Source organism: Drosophila willistoni (assembly GCF_018902025.1).
Source record: "Drosophila willistoni isolate 14030-0811.24 chromosome 2R unlocalized genomic scaffold, UCI_dwil_1.1 Seg167, whole genome shotgun sequence".
In the NCBI taxonomy this organism is placed as follows: Eukaryota; Metazoa; Arthropoda; class Insecta; order Diptera; family Drosophilidae; genus Drosophila; species Drosophila willistoni.
This window is the reverse complement of record NW_025814050.1, coordinates 22,261,725-22,279,742: the sequence shown is the minus strand read 5'-3', so window position 1 is coordinate 22,279,742 and position 18,018 is coordinate 22,261,725. Positions and strand designations below refer to the sequence as shown.

General features: G+C 34.3%; 5 protein-coding genes and 6 non-coding genes across 13 annotated transcripts in view; 2 read left to right on the top strand and 9 right to left on the bottom strand.

Moving 5' to 3' along the window:
- Positions 1–1,881, top strand: part of LOC6642398 (ras-GEF domain-containing family member 1B) — a 35,342-nt gene extending 33,461 nt beyond the window's left edge. Inside the window, exon 12 of one of the 2 annotated variants that reach the window (XM_023175890.2) lies at positions 1,626–1,881. In XM_023175890.2, coding sequence (XP_023031658.1) covers positions 1,626–1,696 — 71 coding nt within the window. In that variant the 3' untranslated portion in view covers positions 1,697–1,881. The remainder of the gene's footprint in view (positions 1–1,625) is intronic. The other variant, XM_023175889.2, reaches the window with a different exon arrangement.
- Positions 1,882–2,289: 408 nt separating this feature from the next.
- Positions 2,290–3,189, bottom strand: LOC6642396. Its single transcript, XM_002065618.3, has 3 exons — positions 3,008–3,189; positions 2,700–2,944; positions 2,290–2,636 (listed from the first exon to the last, which is right to left on the bottom strand). The coding sequence occupies exons 1-3, from the start codon at positions 3,075–3,077 to the stop codon at positions 2,508–2,510; spliced, it is 444 nt and encodes a 147-aa protein (XP_002065654.1). The 5' UTR covers positions 3,078–3,189; the 3' UTR covers positions 2,290–2,507.
- A 2,155-nt stretch (positions 3,190–5,344) lies between these two features.
- LOC6642394 lies at positions 5,345–5,781 on the bottom strand. Its single transcript, XM_023175616.2, has 2 exons — positions 5,532–5,781; positions 5,345–5,466 (listed from the first exon to the last, which is right to left on the bottom strand). Exons 1-2 carry the CDS (start codon positions 5,779–5,781, stop codon positions 5,345–5,347), a joined length of 372 nt encoding a protein of 123 aa, XP_023031384.1.
- Positions 5,782–7,328: 1,547 nt separating this feature from the next.
- LOC6642337 (abhydrolase domain-containing protein 2) lies at positions 7,329–14,812 on the bottom strand. Its single transcript, XM_002065614.4, has 5 exons — positions 14,338–14,812; positions 10,122–10,291; positions 9,707–10,061; positions 9,300–9,649; positions 7,329–7,926 (listed from the first exon to the last, which is right to left on the bottom strand). The coding sequence occupies exons 1-5, from the start codon at positions 14,490–14,492 to the stop codon at positions 7,757–7,759; spliced, it is 1,200 nt and encodes a 399-aa protein (XP_002065650.1). The 5' UTR covers positions 14,493–14,812; the 3' UTR covers positions 7,329–7,756.
- On the bottom strand, positions 8,009–8,090 carry Trnas-cga. Its single transcript has one exon. It is a non-coding gene; the product is annotated as a tRNA-Ser (tRNA).
- On the bottom strand, positions 8,389–8,470 carry Trnas-aga. Its single transcript has one exon. It is a non-coding gene; the product is annotated as a tRNA-Ser (tRNA).
- Positions 8,925–9,006, bottom strand: Trnas-aga. The gene has a single exon. It is a non-coding gene; the product is annotated as a tRNA-Ser (tRNA).
- Positions 9,122–9,203, bottom strand: Trnas-aga. The gene has a single exon. It is a non-coding gene; the product is annotated as a tRNA-Ser (tRNA).
- Trnag-gcc lies at positions 10,395–10,465 on the top strand. The gene has a single exon. It is a non-coding gene; the product is annotated as a tRNA-Gly (tRNA).
- A 482-nt stretch (positions 14,813–15,294) lies between the features above and the next one.
- Trnag-gcc lies at positions 15,295–15,365 on the bottom strand. Its single transcript has one exon. It is a non-coding gene; the product is annotated as a tRNA-Gly (tRNA).
- A 342-nt stretch (positions 15,366–15,707) lies between these two features.
- On the bottom strand, positions 15,708–17,916 carry LOC6642335 (probable tyrosyl-DNA phosphodiesterase). Of its 2 annotated transcripts, XM_002065613.4 has the most exons (5): positions 17,758–17,916; positions 17,174–17,696; positions 16,713–17,102; positions 16,002–16,599; positions 15,708–15,949 (listed from the first exon to the last, which is right to left on the bottom strand). In XM_002065613.4, the coding sequence occupies exons 1-5, from the start codon at positions 17,831–17,833 to the stop codon at positions 15,818–15,820; spliced, it is 1,719 nt and encodes a 572-aa protein (XP_002065649.1). In that variant the 5' UTR covers positions 17,834–17,916; the 3' UTR covers positions 15,708–15,817. The 2 variants fall into 2 exon arrangements, with proteins under 2 accessions (XP_002065649.1, XP_046866416.1); XM_047010460.1 differs by lacking the exon at positions 15,708–15,949 and having other exon boundaries at positions 16,332–16,599; positions 16,738–17,102.
- Positions 17,917–18,018: the final 102 nt, after the last annotated feature.

The following is an 18,018-nucleotide window of genomic DNA, read 5'->3' as shown; positions in this document are numbered from 1 at the left end:
TCCTGTCTATGGCAAAAGACATCCCTTCCTTTTGTCTGATATAGGGTATACCTATGGCATAGGGATCCATTTGGTTTTTTCTTGTTTAGTTTTAATGGAGTCGTGTGTGTAAATATTTTCCCCTTTGCCATAAAGATTTTTGTGAGGTTTTTTCTTTTTTTTTTTTTTTGGCCTCTGTTACTGCCGAGTTGGAACTTGTTTTTACGGCCTGCGAACATGATGAATGCATGAAGACTCTGTCTCTAGTGTCTAACGAGCGGTTAACGGCCTATTCGTAGAGTCCTCTGTCAACTCAAGTATGAATGAAATGTGTTTTTGGTCATGCTCTAAACTTTTTTTTTATTTCGTTTGACCGCAACTTGATGGCCAAATGAGTTTGAGTCATAATTTATAAGCCAAAAGAACATGATGGCCAAGTAATCATTCGGCCAAAAAAAAGGACACTCGATTACTAAATCAACTGGAAAACTTCAATAATAAAAATCTATAAGTACATATATAAATCCATAAATCTCTTAAACTTACTGATTAAAGTATTAAATCAATCAGATTTTGTTTATACTTAGTCTTGGTAAGTTTTAGGTCAATCAGAATTAAATTTCTTCGAATCGTTAAATGAATTTTAAGTAAATCGTCTTGTGTCTGAGGCCATTTCTTAAAGTAAATATGCAAATGAAATTACTAAAATAAACTGCATAAATTAAAATGCTAATTGAACTTCCTAGCAAGCAAAATCATTCGATACAAATAGGCAATGAAACGACTTTGAGATACCCCGCATTTCAGCTCATTTTTCAGAAGTAATTTCTTATAAATTGTGGATACTTTTTGGTTACTTTAGATACATAAGGAAATAAGCATAGATAGATTTACAAATCGGTTAATTATTTCCTACAAAATTATAATAAACTGACATATGTATTATGACCTATAATTTAGAGTCCAATTGAGACCTCGATTAGCTTGTCCTTATTGCTCTTATTATACTTTGGTTAGCAAATTGGCTTCCAGGGTATGGAGACATAAAATTCTTTACCAAATTTGGGAATATAAAATTTAAATGCGCTACTTTGCCAGATCATCAATTTTAAGTGTATTCAAAGTTTTTGTTTACACCAAACGAAAGAATAATTGAAGCCTTTTTTTGTTTCTTGTGGGAGTGGTCTATTATGGGGGTTGGAGGGGGTGATGGGAATATCTAAATATAAGCGAATCTCTACAAAGGCTCTTAAGAAATATTGAATAACATCAAACACGTGCCGGACCTACCAGAAGACCAATAGAGTGAGCCATAGAAATAGGAATGAAAAAAATTCCCACACTAAAGCAAATGTCAAATATTTTGCGTCACGCATGACTGAAATTTTGTTGGACTATTTCCATTGGAGGCCATGTGTGTGTGTGTGTGTGTCTACGCTTGAGTGTCCTTTTCAATCAAGTGGACAAACAACTTAAATGACAGTTTTTTTGTTTTTTTTTTCTCCAGATTTTCGTCAACAACACCAAAATAATAAACAAACCTTGAATCTAGTTGTTATACTAATTTCCTTTAGTTTTTCTAACAATGATTAACATTGAATGAAGTTTTACTAAAACATTGTACTATTATTTTTCTTTTATTGCAGAACTAATGATGGCTTCATTTGACTGCGAAGAACCTAACAATGCTGAAAAGCTAATGTATGATTTAAACTAATACTAACTAAGTGGATAGGTATTAAGATTATCATAAAAGTAAATAACTAATATACATATAATGGCATTTAATGTTAGTATAGAGTTTGTATGTGTGTATATATATGTATTAGTTATAATTTAGCACTCAATTAACTTAGTCAGATAAGTAGCTAACAATGAAAACAAATACATAATATAATTTAGTAAGAGACGAAACTCCAAAGGATTGTATAAATACAAGATATCATATATAATTACTACATACATATATACAATATTATTTGTAGCTAAACAAAAACGAATAAATACCAATAAATTTTTGGGATACATTGAAAGAATATTTAAAAACTTTCAAAGCATTTGTATTTTACAATTTTATTTCCTAACAATTTCAGATCTGACTTTATAGTAGAGGAAATTGTCTTATATAACAAGTGAATATTTTGATTTGCAATTTTCTTTGAAATCTCATTACAGATTTTTGTTTCTTTTAACAAACTAAAAATATTGAATAACGTTTGTCTTTAGCTTTCCCTAATAAAGGACTTGACTCTCCTAACTAAAGGCTTTTAAACTGAAATTTCACACTAACAAATAAAAAATATGCATACATATGTTTGCGTCCAAAGAGTTATTAATGTTCAAATTTAAAACATTACAAGTTGTATTTTAAAATACAATATTATGACAGTATGACAATTTTGTAAGGAAAATCAAGTCTATAAACTGCTTGGCCCAGTACTTGATTCCTTTTCTTATTCATTGTAATAATTTGGATATGGTAATCAATTTTCTAAACATTATTAAACTTAGATATGAGATTAAGGATCTTATTTCTTAGCGGCAGTGGTAGGTGTACGCTTTACAGGACGATTACGGCGAGCACGACCTACAGCCAGTTTTGGACGTTTGACTTGTACTTTTTTTACGGTCTTTCCCAAATTCAATTTGTTTTTAGCCTGAATTCAAAAGTAAGAGAGAGGTCAGAAGCGGGAACTTTAATTAATACAAGTTGATCTTACTGGCATCCTGCGTCTAATGGCAGCACGACCTTGAGCTGCAGTAATGCGATCCACCATTGGTTTAGATCCCATTGTATTGAATGTAAATGGCAATCTATATCCTCCTTTGGATTTGGCCAAAATGCCCAACTCCATGCCTACACCGATGGCGAATTCAACGGCATCTTTCAGTGAATCAAAGTTTCGGATATGATCTTGTATTACAGCATCTTTGATTTCATCGCATAACGAATTTACATTGGTACCTGGAAGGCAATAGAGAATATTAAAATACTTGCAACTAAAATTGATCCAGCAATGTCCCGTACAAAGACTTTTCTTGCGACTCAACAAATCAATCACATAAGGCAACAAGGATGTTGTTGGTTTTGTAGCCATTTTAATAATATATCTTTCGAACTGATTTCCGAATATTGTATTAAATTATTTTTTTTGTTTGTTCTGTTGAGAGTGAGAATCTACAATGAAATTATTTGTTCAACAGTCAAGAGCTTGTTTTTGACAATGGAAAATCGAAAAACAAAAGCCTTCTTAGTCTGAAAAGAATAATGAAATTTTTAGTCGATAAACCGAATTGAAAATACTAATGAAGAATTTCTCATTAGTTAGTCTATAGTTTTCTCAAAAACTTTTCGATGATGCTACGTTAATTTAAAAAACGCTTTGTTTTAAAATTGATTGTAGAACCCTTTCTCTAACAAAGTCTGTTTAAACTAGTTAGGGGTCAATCCAAATTTTGTGGTCGTGTATTCATTTCTATTCCAATTATCAAACTTGATTTATCCTTTCTGTCAGAATGAAAAAAACATTGTTTACATTAAACGTCATAGTAAACAAAAAGTATTTAAAAAGAAAGAACAACACTTATTGTTAGATCCTTTATGAGAAAATCTGACTTCCCATTTTAAGATTGGAGAATCTAGAAACCCGCTAAAAACCTGTGATCGATTACTATCGATAGTCTTACACCACTAAAATCTGCATAGCAACAGGATAGGAAAGTTTGAACAGTGCGTTCAAAGAACTTATTGTACTTGGATCGGAATGAAACTTCGAAAAAATTGATAAATTGTCGTAGACTTCGGAACTCTGCTCAATCTGAGTTGGACTTCAACTTTAGAAAAAGAATATAATAATTTGCTAACCATGTTCTTATTCGTGCTTTTAAATATTGACAGTCCTGTGTAGTCGTTATGTTAAAGGAAAAGACGATTGTAGATTGATCAGAGGAGTCCAGGAGTTCTTTTCCAAGAATCTTTCCATCAATTTAAGAATTTCCAAGCCCATTGTGTTCAGGGCAGAAAACTAATACGTATGCTATGGAAATTTCCAAAATATGGAAAAAAACAACATACTCGAAATTGCTAAACCAAAACACTCCAAATAATAAATATTTAAATTGCAATGAGTAAGCCCATATAAAGGTCTCTTTATATATTTTTAGAATAAACTTTCTCATTACAATTACCTATATATTTATCTAGAACCAATACTAAAACAGATGTATTTCTGTTTCCATTGATTCGAATTGCAAAAATTTGATCAGCTTTTTGAAACACTAAAACAAAATTTATTTGTTTTAACAATAATAATACAGAGGTGAGGTAACTTCGGGTGACCATATGATATGAATTGACCCGCGTCTTTCTTTTCGCTATATGGGGGTATGTCATACACCTATGGCAACATAGTCAACGGCTATGATCACCTGGACGAATGCCGTGTCCTGGACAATGCAACTAATGGGCGTGGTCTCCTCATCGAAATCAATGAAATAACTATGAAGTAAGGTCTGCAAATGATAAGTGCCACGTAAAAGACCCAAGGTGACAATGCCACCTGACGATATGATCAGGACATCCATATTCTGTAGAAATTTCAATTTAAAGTCGTTGTGCTTCAGACGCAGAACTGAGCCCCAGCCAAACTCCTGGGGAAGTGGTTGCTTTAGGCGTGGTTGCACCACAGCCATGGGTACCATTTGAGTGGCCTTGTCCTGAGACATGACTTGACAACTTTTGAGAGAATTGACTTAAGAATAATGATGATGAAAGCCTTTAGTTTTTGTATGCGAATACTTTTGAGGTGAAATATAGAAAACAATATTTTTATAGGCAGATTTCTCAAGGCTTACCAAAAGAAACTTTGTATATATGGGTTTCCTATCGGTTGTATGTACTAGTATTTTAGTCTAAATAGCTTTGTTTTTGTAATCTAACAATAAGATCTGATGGCTAAGCTCGAAAAATAAATTAATTTGGAAATAAAGTTCCTTAAAATTGATTTCCTCCGAAATTGCGTTGAGATTAAATCGAACCAATTTAAATTTTCGATAATGGACAATTCTTTAACTTTGCATTTAAATGATTTAAATTAGAATACGCTCCTAAGGGCTAAGACAATTAAAAAGCGCTTTAAGGTTCAAATTGTTTGAAAACTAAAACGAGACTAGCTATTTATTATTATTATTATTTACTTATTTCTCACCCTAGCTTGGAATTTATTCCACATTTATAATGTGAAAAAAAGTTTAGTTTACCAAAAATCGTTCGACCAAGATTGAACTGCATCTTAACTATAAGACTAAAGGAATCAGACCTAATCCTTGTTTCGTTCTGTTGATTTTCTTTTTTTATATTCATTTATTAAAAGCAAACATCTTTAATATTAGCTTCACAAAAGTAATTGCAGCAATTTTTGTTGTTATGTGTTAGAATATTGATGTTCAGGCACTCGGTGTGGTTGCGATATGGAAGACCGAAGATGGCTAAAAATCAAAGGGAAATAAAGTCAATATGTATATGAAAACTAATAATTTTTTTTATGACTTACGCAGCTTATTGGTTTTTGCCCGAATCTGATTAATATAGCCCAATTCAGCGGGGCAGGTGTAACACCAATTGCAGGGCTTATCCCAAGCCGAACAGGTAAAGTCGCAAACGCATTGAAAGCGTATCGAAGATGCATCGCATTTGTCAGAACTGCTAACTGGTTGATTGCATCCGAACGATGAAGCCGCCAATTGGATCTGAAACGATATGCTGAGTAGGAGAAAACTCAAAAAGACAGTCTTGGCACACATGCTTGTCGACTCGTGATACTTGTATCAAAAGATCCGTAGCCTGGCCTTTTATAGCCAACCGTAATACGATCGAACAAAACAATTGTGCAAAGAAAGTCCGTAGATATTTTTAGTCCAGAGTAAACAAAGTGTGTCGGGGACCTATAAAAGCAGCTTCCATGCCCTCAACTGCAGTCAGTCAAAATGAATTGTCAACTTTTCGTACTTTTTATAACTGCTTTGGCAGTGCCCTCGACATCAGCCACTTCATCGTGTTCCTGTGCCAACCCACTGACTTGCCAGGACTTTGTAGGTTGGAACCAATGCAGATTCGTAGATTCATGTGAACCTGCTATGCCAACATTGGCCAACACTTGCTGTGGACCCAAGTGCGTGTACACAGCACCGCTTGCCATCCCCTCAAAATTGAATTGTACTGCGGGCGGGATGTGCCTGCTGGATACGACTTGTTCTAATGGCCCGCCATTCCAATACGTAGTAATCAGTTCATATGACCTTCAAGAGGCAAATAAATGCAGATTGGCAAGAAAATATCCACGTAAGTAATTAAACAAATGAAATAACTAACCAAAAACAAGTACTATAAACAAATAAAATTCTCTTTTTCAGCATTGTTATCATTTGATTATAATAAAGCAGTATGTGACTCAATGAACAAAAAATGTGGCTTAAACTGTTGTTGCCGAGAAACTTGCCCCCAACTATTCTGTTCCGTTGGAAGAAAATAATAAATGAAAAATAATCGATTTGGTCTGAAATAAAATATTGTTTTGTTTTCTTTCTCATTCCTAAATCAGTCAAGATCGACTCTATAGGGTGCCTTATCTATTTATGAGTAAAATTGGAGGCTAACCTAATAGAGTCATGTCTCTTTCTGGGTTGAAAAACTTTCCCATGTTGGTATAAAATGGTTCTCTGGCTTATATTCTCAAACTAATTTTTATAATAACCCCTTAACTATATATAAATATATTAACTGATATATAGCGGATACAGAAATGTATCTTAAATTTTTAGTAGCTTTTACAATTAAACACTGTTTATTGAAACATTTTTATGGCTTATTTTTATTATTTGTACACATATAAACACGCATATATAAGTTTTTTACGTTAATAGACTAAAATTCTGTATACAAAACTTGTAAAGTCGGAAAAATAATATATATAATACGTAAATATATACGTACAAAAACATCATAGCCATACCATATGGGGCCAATAAATTTATGTTTTGATATTACTCATGAAATGCATTATATATACATGTAATACATACATATATAAATGCATGCATGCATATAGTAGTATACCGTTGTACAAATGTATATCTTAAAATATAAAAATTGGGAGTTCTAAATCATATAATTATCAAAATATCTACAATAAGGCAATTTGTTTGGTTTTTAGTGTTGTATTTTTGTTCTTCTCATTAGCAGAGTGTGGATTTTATTATTTTATTTTCTGTTTGTATTCATCTTTTGTGTATGTTAAATATATATAATATAAAGCTTTTAAAAATCAAATAGATGGTGAACGACTAATCAATTAAAATTTAGCTTAACGTGGTGATTTTAATTACCAGTGACTATAACTAAAACTATACATAAGTTAATAAATTATACAATTTCAATTGGCAAACAATAATTTTTTAAATGATAGAAAACGCAATGATAGAGATAATTATGCTCTGTTTTAAATGCACTTTGCCATAAAGTTTACATTAATTTATGCAGCCATTTTAGGAATAGTTTCGTTTTCCATTTTCTTTACATCAAACAATTTAGTTTCGTGTTTTCTAATTATTTTTTCTTTTGTTTTTCAAATTTCCAATTTAGATTTTGAATTCAATTTGGACAGCTACATACAATTTTGACACACAAGCAATATTCTTTCGTTTTCTTGTTAAATTTTGTTAACGTTTTTTGTTTGTTTTTATCATTTGAGTGTTGGTAAAATAACAACATCTGTGATCTTTATGTCGATGACTTCTTAACATCTGCATGCATTAACGCCAATGATCCAACCATGGCCACTAAGGTGCGATCCAGCCAGGTGACAGGATTGGGATACAAAAATCCGCCTTCATAAAAGCCTAAATGACCACCATGTGCTACCTCAATGTAGGCTGCATTTTGTCGCGTTGCTGTAAGAAAAAAAAATAAAATGTATGTTAATAAATATTTAAAACAATTAAATAAGATTTTGTAAAAAAATTTACTAGCTTTCGCAGCTGGTAGGATTCGAACCTACGCTCCCAGAGGGAATCTGATTTCGAGTCAGACGCCTTAACCACTCGGCCACAACTGCTGTATGGCAACACACGAACAAAATATCATAAACGTATAACAAGAGAACAAATTTCATTTGCTAGAATCTTTTGCGAGGACAATCATCCCCTTAGAAGGGTACACTCAAATAATAAAATGTCCTTTTAACTAAAATACGATTGTCTAAAAATTGGCAGTTTAAAAACTTCAACTGGCTGCATTCCTTATTTATTTATTCAAAGCTTTTTATCGATTTCAACATTCATAAAGCCAGTCAAAAAAAAAAAAACATCCTGACTAAAAGCGAATAGGAGAAAAACAAAAAAATCATCCTCATTCGCAGTCGGTAGGATTCGAACCTACGCTCCCAGAGGGAATCTGATTTCTAGTCAGACGCCTTAACCGCTCGGCCACGACTGCTTGATGTGTTCATACGAAAAAAAAACGTTTTATTAAGTTCCAAGACTATAAAAAAATAATAGGTAAAAAATTAAAACCAAAAACAGCAAAAAAAAAAAAAAAAAAATCAAACAAACAAAGAAATTATTAATCAAGAAGGCCAGACGTGCGCAAATCTCTAAATCTAATCGAGATTAATTAAATTCAAAATTAAGTGGAGAAGAAAACTACAACAAAATATATACCTATGCCTGCCTATGCATGTATGGCTGGTTGAAGATAGGACCATCTAATTTTAAAATCAGTAGCATTATTTATAGTCAACGGGCCAATCTTAAATTTGTACAGACAATTGCGTGAAATAGCCAGATATACTACTAACGATTGTTGGTTTCCGGATTGTTCAGACATCATTTATATTAATTTGAATTATTTCAAAGGTTTCTGATAAATAAAAAAAGGAATACTTTGACATCGCAGTCGGTAGGATTCGAACCTACGCTCCCAGAGGGAATCTGATTTCTAGTCAGACGCCTTAACCGCTCGGCCACGACTGCTCCTTGACCCGTGACTAATTAGTATCAGTGATTTAAATACTAAAATTAATTTCTTTTATAAAAACAAAAAATAAATAAATAATTATTTTTAAAAATAAAAAATTAAATCCCTCTTCGCAGTCGGTAGGATTCGAACCTACGCTCCCAGAGGGAATCTGATTTCTAGTCAGACGCCTTAACCGCTCGGCCACGACTGCTTGTTGGAACGACTGTTTCAAATACCATAGATATGCTTGGCTACAAGTTTTAGCCACTCAAACTACTTATACAAAACACATTATTCTTATACTCACTCGCATACTCTTTGATGGGATGCAACAAGTCCTCTGGCACCAGAGGATCATCCTTGGCATTAATAAATATCATTGGCTTCTCAATTGTATCGAAATAGAAAAGCGAGGAACTCCATTTATACAGCTCCTGTGTGGATGGGAAATTATAGACTCTTCTCGTGTAGGCCTCATCCAATTCCGGCAATGTGGCAGCAGCAATTATTTCACGTTCGTTCAGATTGTGGCGTGCCTTGACCTCATCCGAAAGGAGAACATGACGATGACGTAGAATAATAGATTTCACATTTTCAGTCATGATGTAGAGATAGAAACGTCGGAAATTTTGCCAATTTAGAAGCCACTTGGTTCCCCTAAAGATAAAACAACGAGTTAGTCTTCGTTTGATTGGTAAATAATGGTCGACTTACTCGACGGCGTTGTAACCCTGGCATATGGATATACCGCCAATGACACTCAAAGGCTTTGTCTTTTGCAGCTCACCCATGTACTTTGTTACCAGATTGCCACCCAAACTAAAGCCCACAGCCACGATGCGACTATGGCTATACTTCTGATGCAAATGCTCAACCATGGAGGCAAAATCTTCTGTATGGCCATAGGTGAAAATGCGTGTTGATGTCACTTGAACACTACGCAACGCCCCAATGTGATTTAATACAGCACAGCGATAGCCGTTGCATTGAGCTAAATGAACAAATGTGCGTATGTACACCGATTCCGAGCTGTTTGCGATTCCCGGACAAATTGCCACGGTGATGTCGTCTGGAAATTATTGAAATCGAATAGTATAAATCGGATTTAATACAATGCACTCGTACTTACCCTCTTGTTCTGTTAGTGGCTGATAGAGATCATAGGTTAATGTGGAACCATCCTGCAGGGAGAGATAAACCCTCTCCCCCAAAGGCCAAGGACAGCGCACTCGTCCCACAATGCTGTGCAATACAGTCTGCACATGTCCACTGAAGCCCCACAAACGTGGCGGTATATAACTGCAAAACAATTAACAGTAAATTGATTAAATTCAGCATTATAAACAAATCGTTTTCACTAGTTGTGTGCCCTTATGGAGCTGGAGTCTTAATTTCGACACAAGCATCGGTGGTTCAGTGGTAGAATGCTCGCCTGCCACGCGGGCGGCCCGGGTTCGATTCCCGGCCGATGCAACTTAATTTTTTTGTCTGCCAAAACTTTTATTTTTATGGGCAATAAATTATTGCAATAATTTATTGCCCGACCTTGACCATGTACAAATTACTGTTAGTTGCCAAATACTCATAATTCCAGCAGGCTTTTTGCCAAAAACGCATGCCACATCTATCACATCGCAGCTACAAGTTATTTCATATTTTTCTAGTTTAGTAAAATTTATTTCTATAATTAAAACAAATGGCGCGTGTTTTATATTCAGTATGTATGCCAAAACTATGGAAAATGGAAATGCTAGAAATCTTTTAATTAACTAAGTCAACAAATGCAAAAAAGACGTTAAGCAATACTCAGTACAGTAAAGTAAAAAGGGGATGCCTATGAAACGATCTTCTTAAATGGAAACATAGACACATTTCCGGAAGGTCGATGTTTAGAAAGATTTTCGAGTCAAGATCAATTGATATCTATCATTACGCATCCTTATAATTACTTAACACAATTAAACCATCGAACCGATAGTTTGTAATATAAAAGTTTTCACTTTTTTGATGTACTTATTCTTTAGTTGATCTTAACAAAAGTTATCCTTACAAGTTTTACTACCATTTAAAACATATAGGTATCTTTACGAATTGGATTTTGTAATTGCGTAATGAGTTTTTTAACTTCTAAATATATAAAGCAAAAGATACAAAATTACATTATAATTAAATCTGTATACGAATTCTAAAAAAAGAACAAGAATTTCATTGTTCCTTCCATATTTTCAATATTCGTCTGATTTACCTTATACTTTATTTCGATTTGTGGACAGATTATGTTAAAATGGAAGCAGAAAATATATAAAAACGTGCAGCATTAGAATCAATTGAATTCAATTAGGTGAAAAATAACAAAAATAAAAAAAGTAAAAGAGAAAAAACACCGAAAAAATCTGAGAGCCATTGTGTCAGTCAGTGGGTCGTGCAAAAAAACGTGCCACACAATTCTATGATTCGTGTTCATTTCAATTAGTTCCAATCAAAAATACCTATACATACATGTATATACATATTTGCCTTTTGGTATAGGCGGCATTGAGAACTTGCACAAATGGCAAAAATCATAAATTTTTTATCACTGTCAAAGCATGAATTTTCATATTGATTATTTATAAACAACCACACACGAGGTACATACACATGTATGTGGGTGTAGGGTTAAATTGAAGGTATGGGTAGGGTTAGGAATACGAATCATTAAAGTGTAGGGTAACAAAACAATTTCAAAAGCTCCAAAACAATGAAACAAAACAGAACTATCAGTGGGGAAAACAGCTGCTTAAATTTCCATGACTCACACACAACCAGCTCAATTTACAGAATTTAAGTTGATATCGCTTTTTTTTTATTAGTTTTTTTTGCTTTTGCAAAGAAAGCCAAAAGATTTATAATGCTGAGAATATCGTGTCTGGGGATTACGTCAGCTTTGTTGTCAAACAAAAGAAAAGGCGTCGCGGGCAGAGAGCCAACAAATGGCCAAACAGGTAGTTTATTTCATTTCACCCGGCATCTGGTCACTTTTGCCGGTATTTTTTGTTGTTTATCAATATATATATATACATTTTTATGATATATCTCCTAGTCACTTGGTCGGACGGTGGGTTGGTCGGTTGCTAGGCGTGCCAATCATTTCGTTTACTGCGTAATTATGACTCTTAATTTTGTACTTTGCCCCATTTTCCTTCGTAGTCTATAGGAGAGAGCGAATTTGTTCTTATCGCAGAGCTAACCAACGAACCAAACCAAAATCCCCAGACAAATGGCAAATATACCAATATTTTTTCTTTCCTTTTTTTTAAAAGAGATTACAAATATAGAAATGGTATAGAAGAATGTATATACATATGGGTAAATATGTATATAGATGTATGTATGTTTATATTCTGATATAAAAGCACATATTCATATGAATGTAAGGGGCTGCTAAAACTTTCTGTATATGCGGTTAAAAAAATATTCCAGCTGTGCGCTAATTTTTGCGACAGCCAACGAAAAATGTTTGTAGAACTCTCTCGCTTTTTCTCTATCTCACGAATATTTAAAAAGCTTGCAAAGATTTTTTAAACAATTGAAACGCCTATGAAAGTTAAATAAATTTTGAATTGGGCTAGGCTTGTTTCTATGAACTATGCATAAATTCTTAACGCAAACTATTAGTCAAATGTTCTTAACTTCAAATATGACTTCTAAAAAGGAAACGATGCGAGAGAAATACGCATAAATTTACAAAGTGCTCAAGGTCTTTCAATCAATAATAATTTGAAAACTTATACGATTTTTTGGAATTTTTTTTAAAATTTATTTTTAGACTATTGTTTTACAGAGTGTTGTATAATCTCTGAGCAATAGTTAGGCGATAGTCAAGTGATGTCATAAAAGCTTTTTTATGGGCTAAAAATCGACCCGTCTAAGCAAATCTTATCTTGTCAATATGTGTCATTACATAAAATGAGCTTAACAAAAAACAAACTTGGATGTTTATTTAAAGACAGAAAACACAAATTTGTGTAACCTTTTTTGTTAAATTCATAAAGCTGACATCGGGTTTAAATCAAACTGAGTATGAATTAATTTGATTACATCTACACTGAACAATACCCTCAAGTTCTCTAAATAGAATAATCTGCCCAAAGTTAAGTATGTACACACAGACCTTTTAGCAGTATAACTTAGCAAATATCATATTTTTAGTCACCCTAGATGACATGAATTGTCAAAAAAACATTCTGCGTATATTTTTAATCACTCTTCATGAACTAAGTTCTCTTATCAGTGGCCCTAAAAACAATCAAAAATCATATTTTGAGTGCATGACTGAAAATTAAGGGTTCAAAGAAATATTTTTTAGACAAAACCTTAACTTTGAGATGATAAAGGACAAAACACAAAGAATATTGTTTTAATGTGACTTTAAGACTATTAATTCATGTGAATCACCTGCAAAAACCTTTTCTTTGTTCTCATAATGAACTATAAAGAATATATTTATGTATTTATAAACGTTTACTAGAGTATTTAATAAATATAAACATGTGTGAGTACTTAAAAATATTTATTTTACTTTTAATTAGTGAAAAGTTTGATTTACGGGAATAATATTTCAAGAATTTAAAAGCATTTTTTTTATTATTATTGTTACTTATTGGGTGTTCCCCCTCCCTCCTCTTGCCTTATACCAGTTGTTGTGGTTTCAGCCGGCAGAAAATTGATAGCAATGGAAGAATCAAATTACGTTTGTGTTGGCATTTAAATACCCTATAATTATCCTTTGACTAATTGCTACGAGGGAAACTGAACAAATGGCAAAGCTTGAGCTAAAGAAAATGATCAGGATCAATTTGAGGTTCAGATGGATGAAATGGTCAAGTTGAAAACAAAAGGGAATACTCTCTTCTTCCCCAATATGGCATCAAATCAAGCAATGTCAGGGTCTAAGCGATATGTTTAGACAGATAGCAATGGCTTACTAATCAATGGAATTATACTTTGTTTAAACAATACACACGCCGACTTGTTGATAATAATTAAATAACCGGCAGAAAAAAAAATAAAACAAATATCAACAGTTAACAAATTTCAAATAATTGACAAACGGTCTAATGATTCATTCATTTACCTGCGAAATTACTTAATTGATGTGTTTAAAAGTAATAAACCAAAGGAAAATCAACAACTATTGTTATCGACATGCACAAAAAAGATAATAACATAAAAATGTTATCTAATGTTTTCTCCTTGGCTGTAAACAGCTGACACGCCTACTCCCACACATAGATACATATAAAGCATGTATCCAGTTATGTTGTATATACATATACATATGTAAGAGATTTGCATGTACTTACGGTTCTCTCAACACTGGAGCAATTTTATATAGGCAATCCAAAAATTGTGAATCTAAACACCAAACGCTTGGTTTCAAGGGCTGCGAATGGACATTTAATACGCGAAATAAAATGCATATAAAGACGGCGAAAAGTGTGAGGAAAGCGGGTGACATTTTTGCATCAGTTTTCGGTGTTTTCTTTCTCAAGCGTTTTTCCTCCTAGTGTTTCTTCTCCCTCCTCTTTGAGGCCTCTGCTCCTGCTCCTCTGCCTCCTTCTCCTCCTTAGACAACCCAAAATGTGGGTGTGTTGTTTGTGTGGGTGTGTGTGTGTGTGTGAGTGTGTGTTAAGGTGTATATGTTTATTGTGTCTAAGATTTTATCAGCACAATTCAAAAAGTTATTTCACGTTACTTTACGCAGAAGCCGGATTTAAATTTAATACTCGCTTGCTTTGTTTTGTGCGGATGCGTGCTATTTACCATGGGAAAAAACAAAAACAAATGTCCAGTGTTACCAGCTCTGCATTTTTACCGTATTTTCGATATTTTTTTAAAACAAACCTCCCCCGCGATAACTAACATATTTGGAACCTTCGAACTGTCGAAGTGCTAAGGCCTGAGTAAAAAATCCTGAGGGTCTGAGTCAGTTTGGCTAGGCGGGCACATTTAAAAAAATGTACTTTTACCATAATTAATTAAAATTGTTATTGAATTTACCATAAATTGATTGTGTTATTGAAATCAATAAAATTTAATTTTGTGTTACGACTTGAGGCTAAGAGAGAAAACGAAAATGAGTAAAAACTTACATTAAAAGTCGCAGAAATTATTAAATTTCCGAAAAAAGTAAACTTCATAATAAGATTTGAATAAGAAACAAAATACAAATATGGGTACGAAATTATTTTTTGGCAATTGTCTCACCAAATTGAAATGAAAAAAAATGAATTAATAATGAACTAATAAAAAAAGTAAGTTGCATCGGCCGGGAATCGAACCCGGGCCGCCCGCGTGGCAGGCGAGCATTCTACCACTGAACCACCGATGCTTGTGCTGGAATCAAGACTCCAGCACTATATAAGCTTTTAAGCAAATACATATCAAAGTTTCAACAATAAACTCGTATTTGCTTAAATGTCGAAAAATTCCATTTAGTTTTTATGTGGAATCAAAATTTTAAGTTTTCTTTCACCAATTGCTAAAATAGTTTACTTTCTGCCAAAAGTACTTATAACCTACTGTTTCTTTTGCGGCTCAATTAGAAAAAGAACAAACAAAAAGTCTATGGAATTAATGAACGATTGTGTCTATAAGCAAATAGTTTTAAAACAACCTAAAATAACCTCAATCATCTAGCCATATCCAACCAAAAAAAATAAACGAAGAGTAGTTCATTACATACAAAATACTTTCCATATCGTTTATTATTACTTTTATTTTAACCATAACTGAGTTATTTAAGCAACTTTTTCACGTTTGTTCATTGATCACAGCAGATGCTCATCCTTGTAGATAGTCCATTAGGAAAGGAGTATCATCTGGTCCATAGGGTGTCAATGGAACATCATACGGCATTGGAAAGGCGGGCACATCATTACGACGATTGCCCAATGGAAAAGTCTCCTCACCAGTCTAAAATAAATATATGAGAAACTTTGTTTTTTGTTGTGGATGTTTTACATACCACAAATCTTGGTAGGAATAGGACACCTGCCTCATAGTTGGCAATGCGTAGACATGGTTGGATATTCGAATTCTTATTGAACGAACCCCAAGCTGCTTTTGAGAGGTTTGCTGAGGTGAGGACAAACCAATAGACCGACTGATTCTCTAGATTGTAGCGTGTATAGCATTTAATATGTGGCATGGCCTGGTTGCGATAGCGATCACCAGATTTCCATTGCTGCAAATGCTCCTTGAGCCAGGGTTGCTTATCATTGGTATTCTTGCCATAGGGGAGACAACCTCCTCCTAGCATACCATCATGACTGCGCGAGACATTTCCGAAACTAGGATAGATCATCTTGAATGGCGGCAATTGACGCAATCGTCCCACGGTGGATGAATCCTTGCGCAAACTGTTTACGAAATCCTGTTGAATCCAGGCCTGAACATTTGGTCCCAGGCTGCCAATGCTGGAACTTTGGCACACAACTGGTATCCGATCCTCAATGGGTGCAGCATGCTTGGCCAACAAAGAGCCCAGACGAGCATGCCCCCAAGGATGACCACGAACAGAACCTTCACGATGTCCACCAGGCACAGATGCAATGAGAAAGACACTAAAACAAAATTGACCATATTAGAGTGGGAGTAAAGAGAATAGATAGTAAAATAAGAGATAGAAGAAATATAGAAAAGAAATATACAAAATTCTCTCAACTAATTCCCTCACTTGATGGCACTGAAGTCACTCTTACGTATACGAGCTATCCAAGGCTGCAACTGGGTCAGTTTGTACTCCACCAAATAGAGCATGAGATCCTGCTTGAATCCGGTTTTAGATTCGCCAGCCGCTGTGTCCGCCTCCTCACTCAATGCTGGTAGTCGTGGACTAATCCAAACACCCTGGGTACGATTATGCCAATCGTCCTCGTAAAGATTCGCTGTGGATATCACCACACGCATGGAGCCATCTGTATACGCGAGTAGCATCATTTTGGTATGCGATGTGGCAAATGGTGTAGGCATTTGTACCTTGATCGCTGTAACCTGAGGCTTCAGTTTGCTAATATTAAGCAATTCAGGCGATTCATCGCCATAAAGCACTATCAGAGGTTTAGCCCTGTTGAAAAAGATATAAAGGATAGCTAAAATATGTTATTGATTTCCAACGATCAATCAATCAATCCATACAGTATGCCTGCAAAGTAATAGTGTCCTAGTAGCCAGCCAATGTCCACCATAAAATTGATTTGCACAGTGCTCTCAATCTCGCCCAGACTTTCGTCCAATATCTCTTGCAAAGTAACACTTAGAGGTTCGCTATGTGTTGGCTTCGAATCGGTTATGGCCGTCAAAAACATATTATAGGGAGCAGCCTTTTCCAGTTTCCTGGCCATGAGGCCACGTTCAACCACAACTGGTATATAGTCGCGTATATTTCGATCGGCTAGCTTTTGTTTCTTGGCCAGATTGGAGGTATCCTGGACCTGTGAAGAGCCACCGCGACTTGTACTCGGTGTTGGAGCATTCTCTTCGATTTTGGGCTTTGGTTTAGAGGACTCTGGCTGAGCCGGTGGCACTGCATCCACTTTGGCTTGGCTTTTGGGAAATAATTTTTCCAGAAGTTTAAGCTGCGTATTAATTAGTTCACTGGAGTATTTCCCTGGTATGTCATAGCTAGCATTTGCGTTAGCCTTTCCATAGATTTCATCCACTAAACAAATATTAAATTTTAGAAATTACAAAAAGTATTCTAGAAGATGGTAAAAACTCACAATGCTTGTGACTGAACTCCCCAAAGTGTATTGGATTTTTCCTGTAACATTTTTCGCCATATGGACATTCCTTCATTTTGTTAAACGCCTCGAAAATAATTTCGTAGATATAAATTAAACAACAACAAACAAAAAACCGCAAAACAAAACAAGCAAAAAAACAATCGCTTGTTGATTCATTATCTACATGGTGAGGTCACACTAAATGACAATAACAAATTTATCTACACGAAATAAGATTATGTATTTAATTCGTAAGTT

What these genes read in the sequence shown, in the direction of transcription:
- LOC6642335 (XM_002065613.4), bottom strand. Translation starts at nt 17,833, where the DNA reads ATGAAGGAATGTCCATATGGCGAAAAATGTTACAGGAAAAATCCAATA. An exon ending in TATTACTTTGCAGGCATACT is followed by an intron (nt 17,103 to 17,173) that starts GTATGGATTGAT and finishes CTTTTTCAACAG; the next exon opens with GGCTAAACCTCTGATAGTGC. An exon ending in AGTGACTTCAGTGCCATCAA is followed by an intron (nt 16,600 to 16,712) that starts GTGAGGGAATTA and finishes ATTTTGTTTTAG; the next exon opens with TGTCTTTCTCATTGCATCTG.
- LOC6642396 (XM_002065618.3), bottom strand. Translation starts at nt 3,077, where the DNA reads ATGGCTACAAAACCAACAACATCCTTGTTGCCTTATGTGATTGATTTG. An exon ending in GAGTCGCAAGAAAAGTCTTT is followed by an intron (nt 2,945 to 3,007) that starts GTACGGGACATT and finishes ATTGCCTTCCAG; the next exon opens with GTACCAATGTAAATTCGTTA. An exon ending in CCATTAGACGCAGGATGCCA is followed by an intron (nt 2,637 to 2,699) that starts GTAAGATCAACT and finishes TTTTGAATTCAG; the next exon opens with GCTAAAAACAAATTGAATTT.
- LOC6642337 (XM_002065614.4), bottom strand. Translation starts at nt 14,492, where the DNA reads ATGTCACCCGCTTTCCTCACACTTTTCGCCGTCTTTATATGCATTTTA. An exon ending in GCTCCAGTGTTGAGAGAACC is followed by an intron (nt 10,292 to 14,337) that starts GTAAGTACATGC and finishes ATTGTTTTGCAG; the next exon opens with TTATATACCGCCACGTTTGT. An exon ending in GCCACTAACAGAACAAGAGG is followed by an intron (nt 10,062 to 10,121) that starts GTAAGTACGAGT and finishes AATAATTTCCAG; the next exon opens with ACGACATCACCGTGGCAATT.
- LOC6642394 (XM_023175616.2), bottom strand. Translation starts at nt 5,781, where the DNA reads ATGTGTGCCAAGACTGTCTTTTTGAGTTTTCTCCTACTCAGCATATCG. An exon ending in GGCAAAAACCAATAAGCTGC is followed by an intron (nt 5,467 to 5,531) that starts GTAAGTCATAAA and finishes TTTGATTTTTAG; the next exon opens with CCATCTTCGGTCTTCCATAT.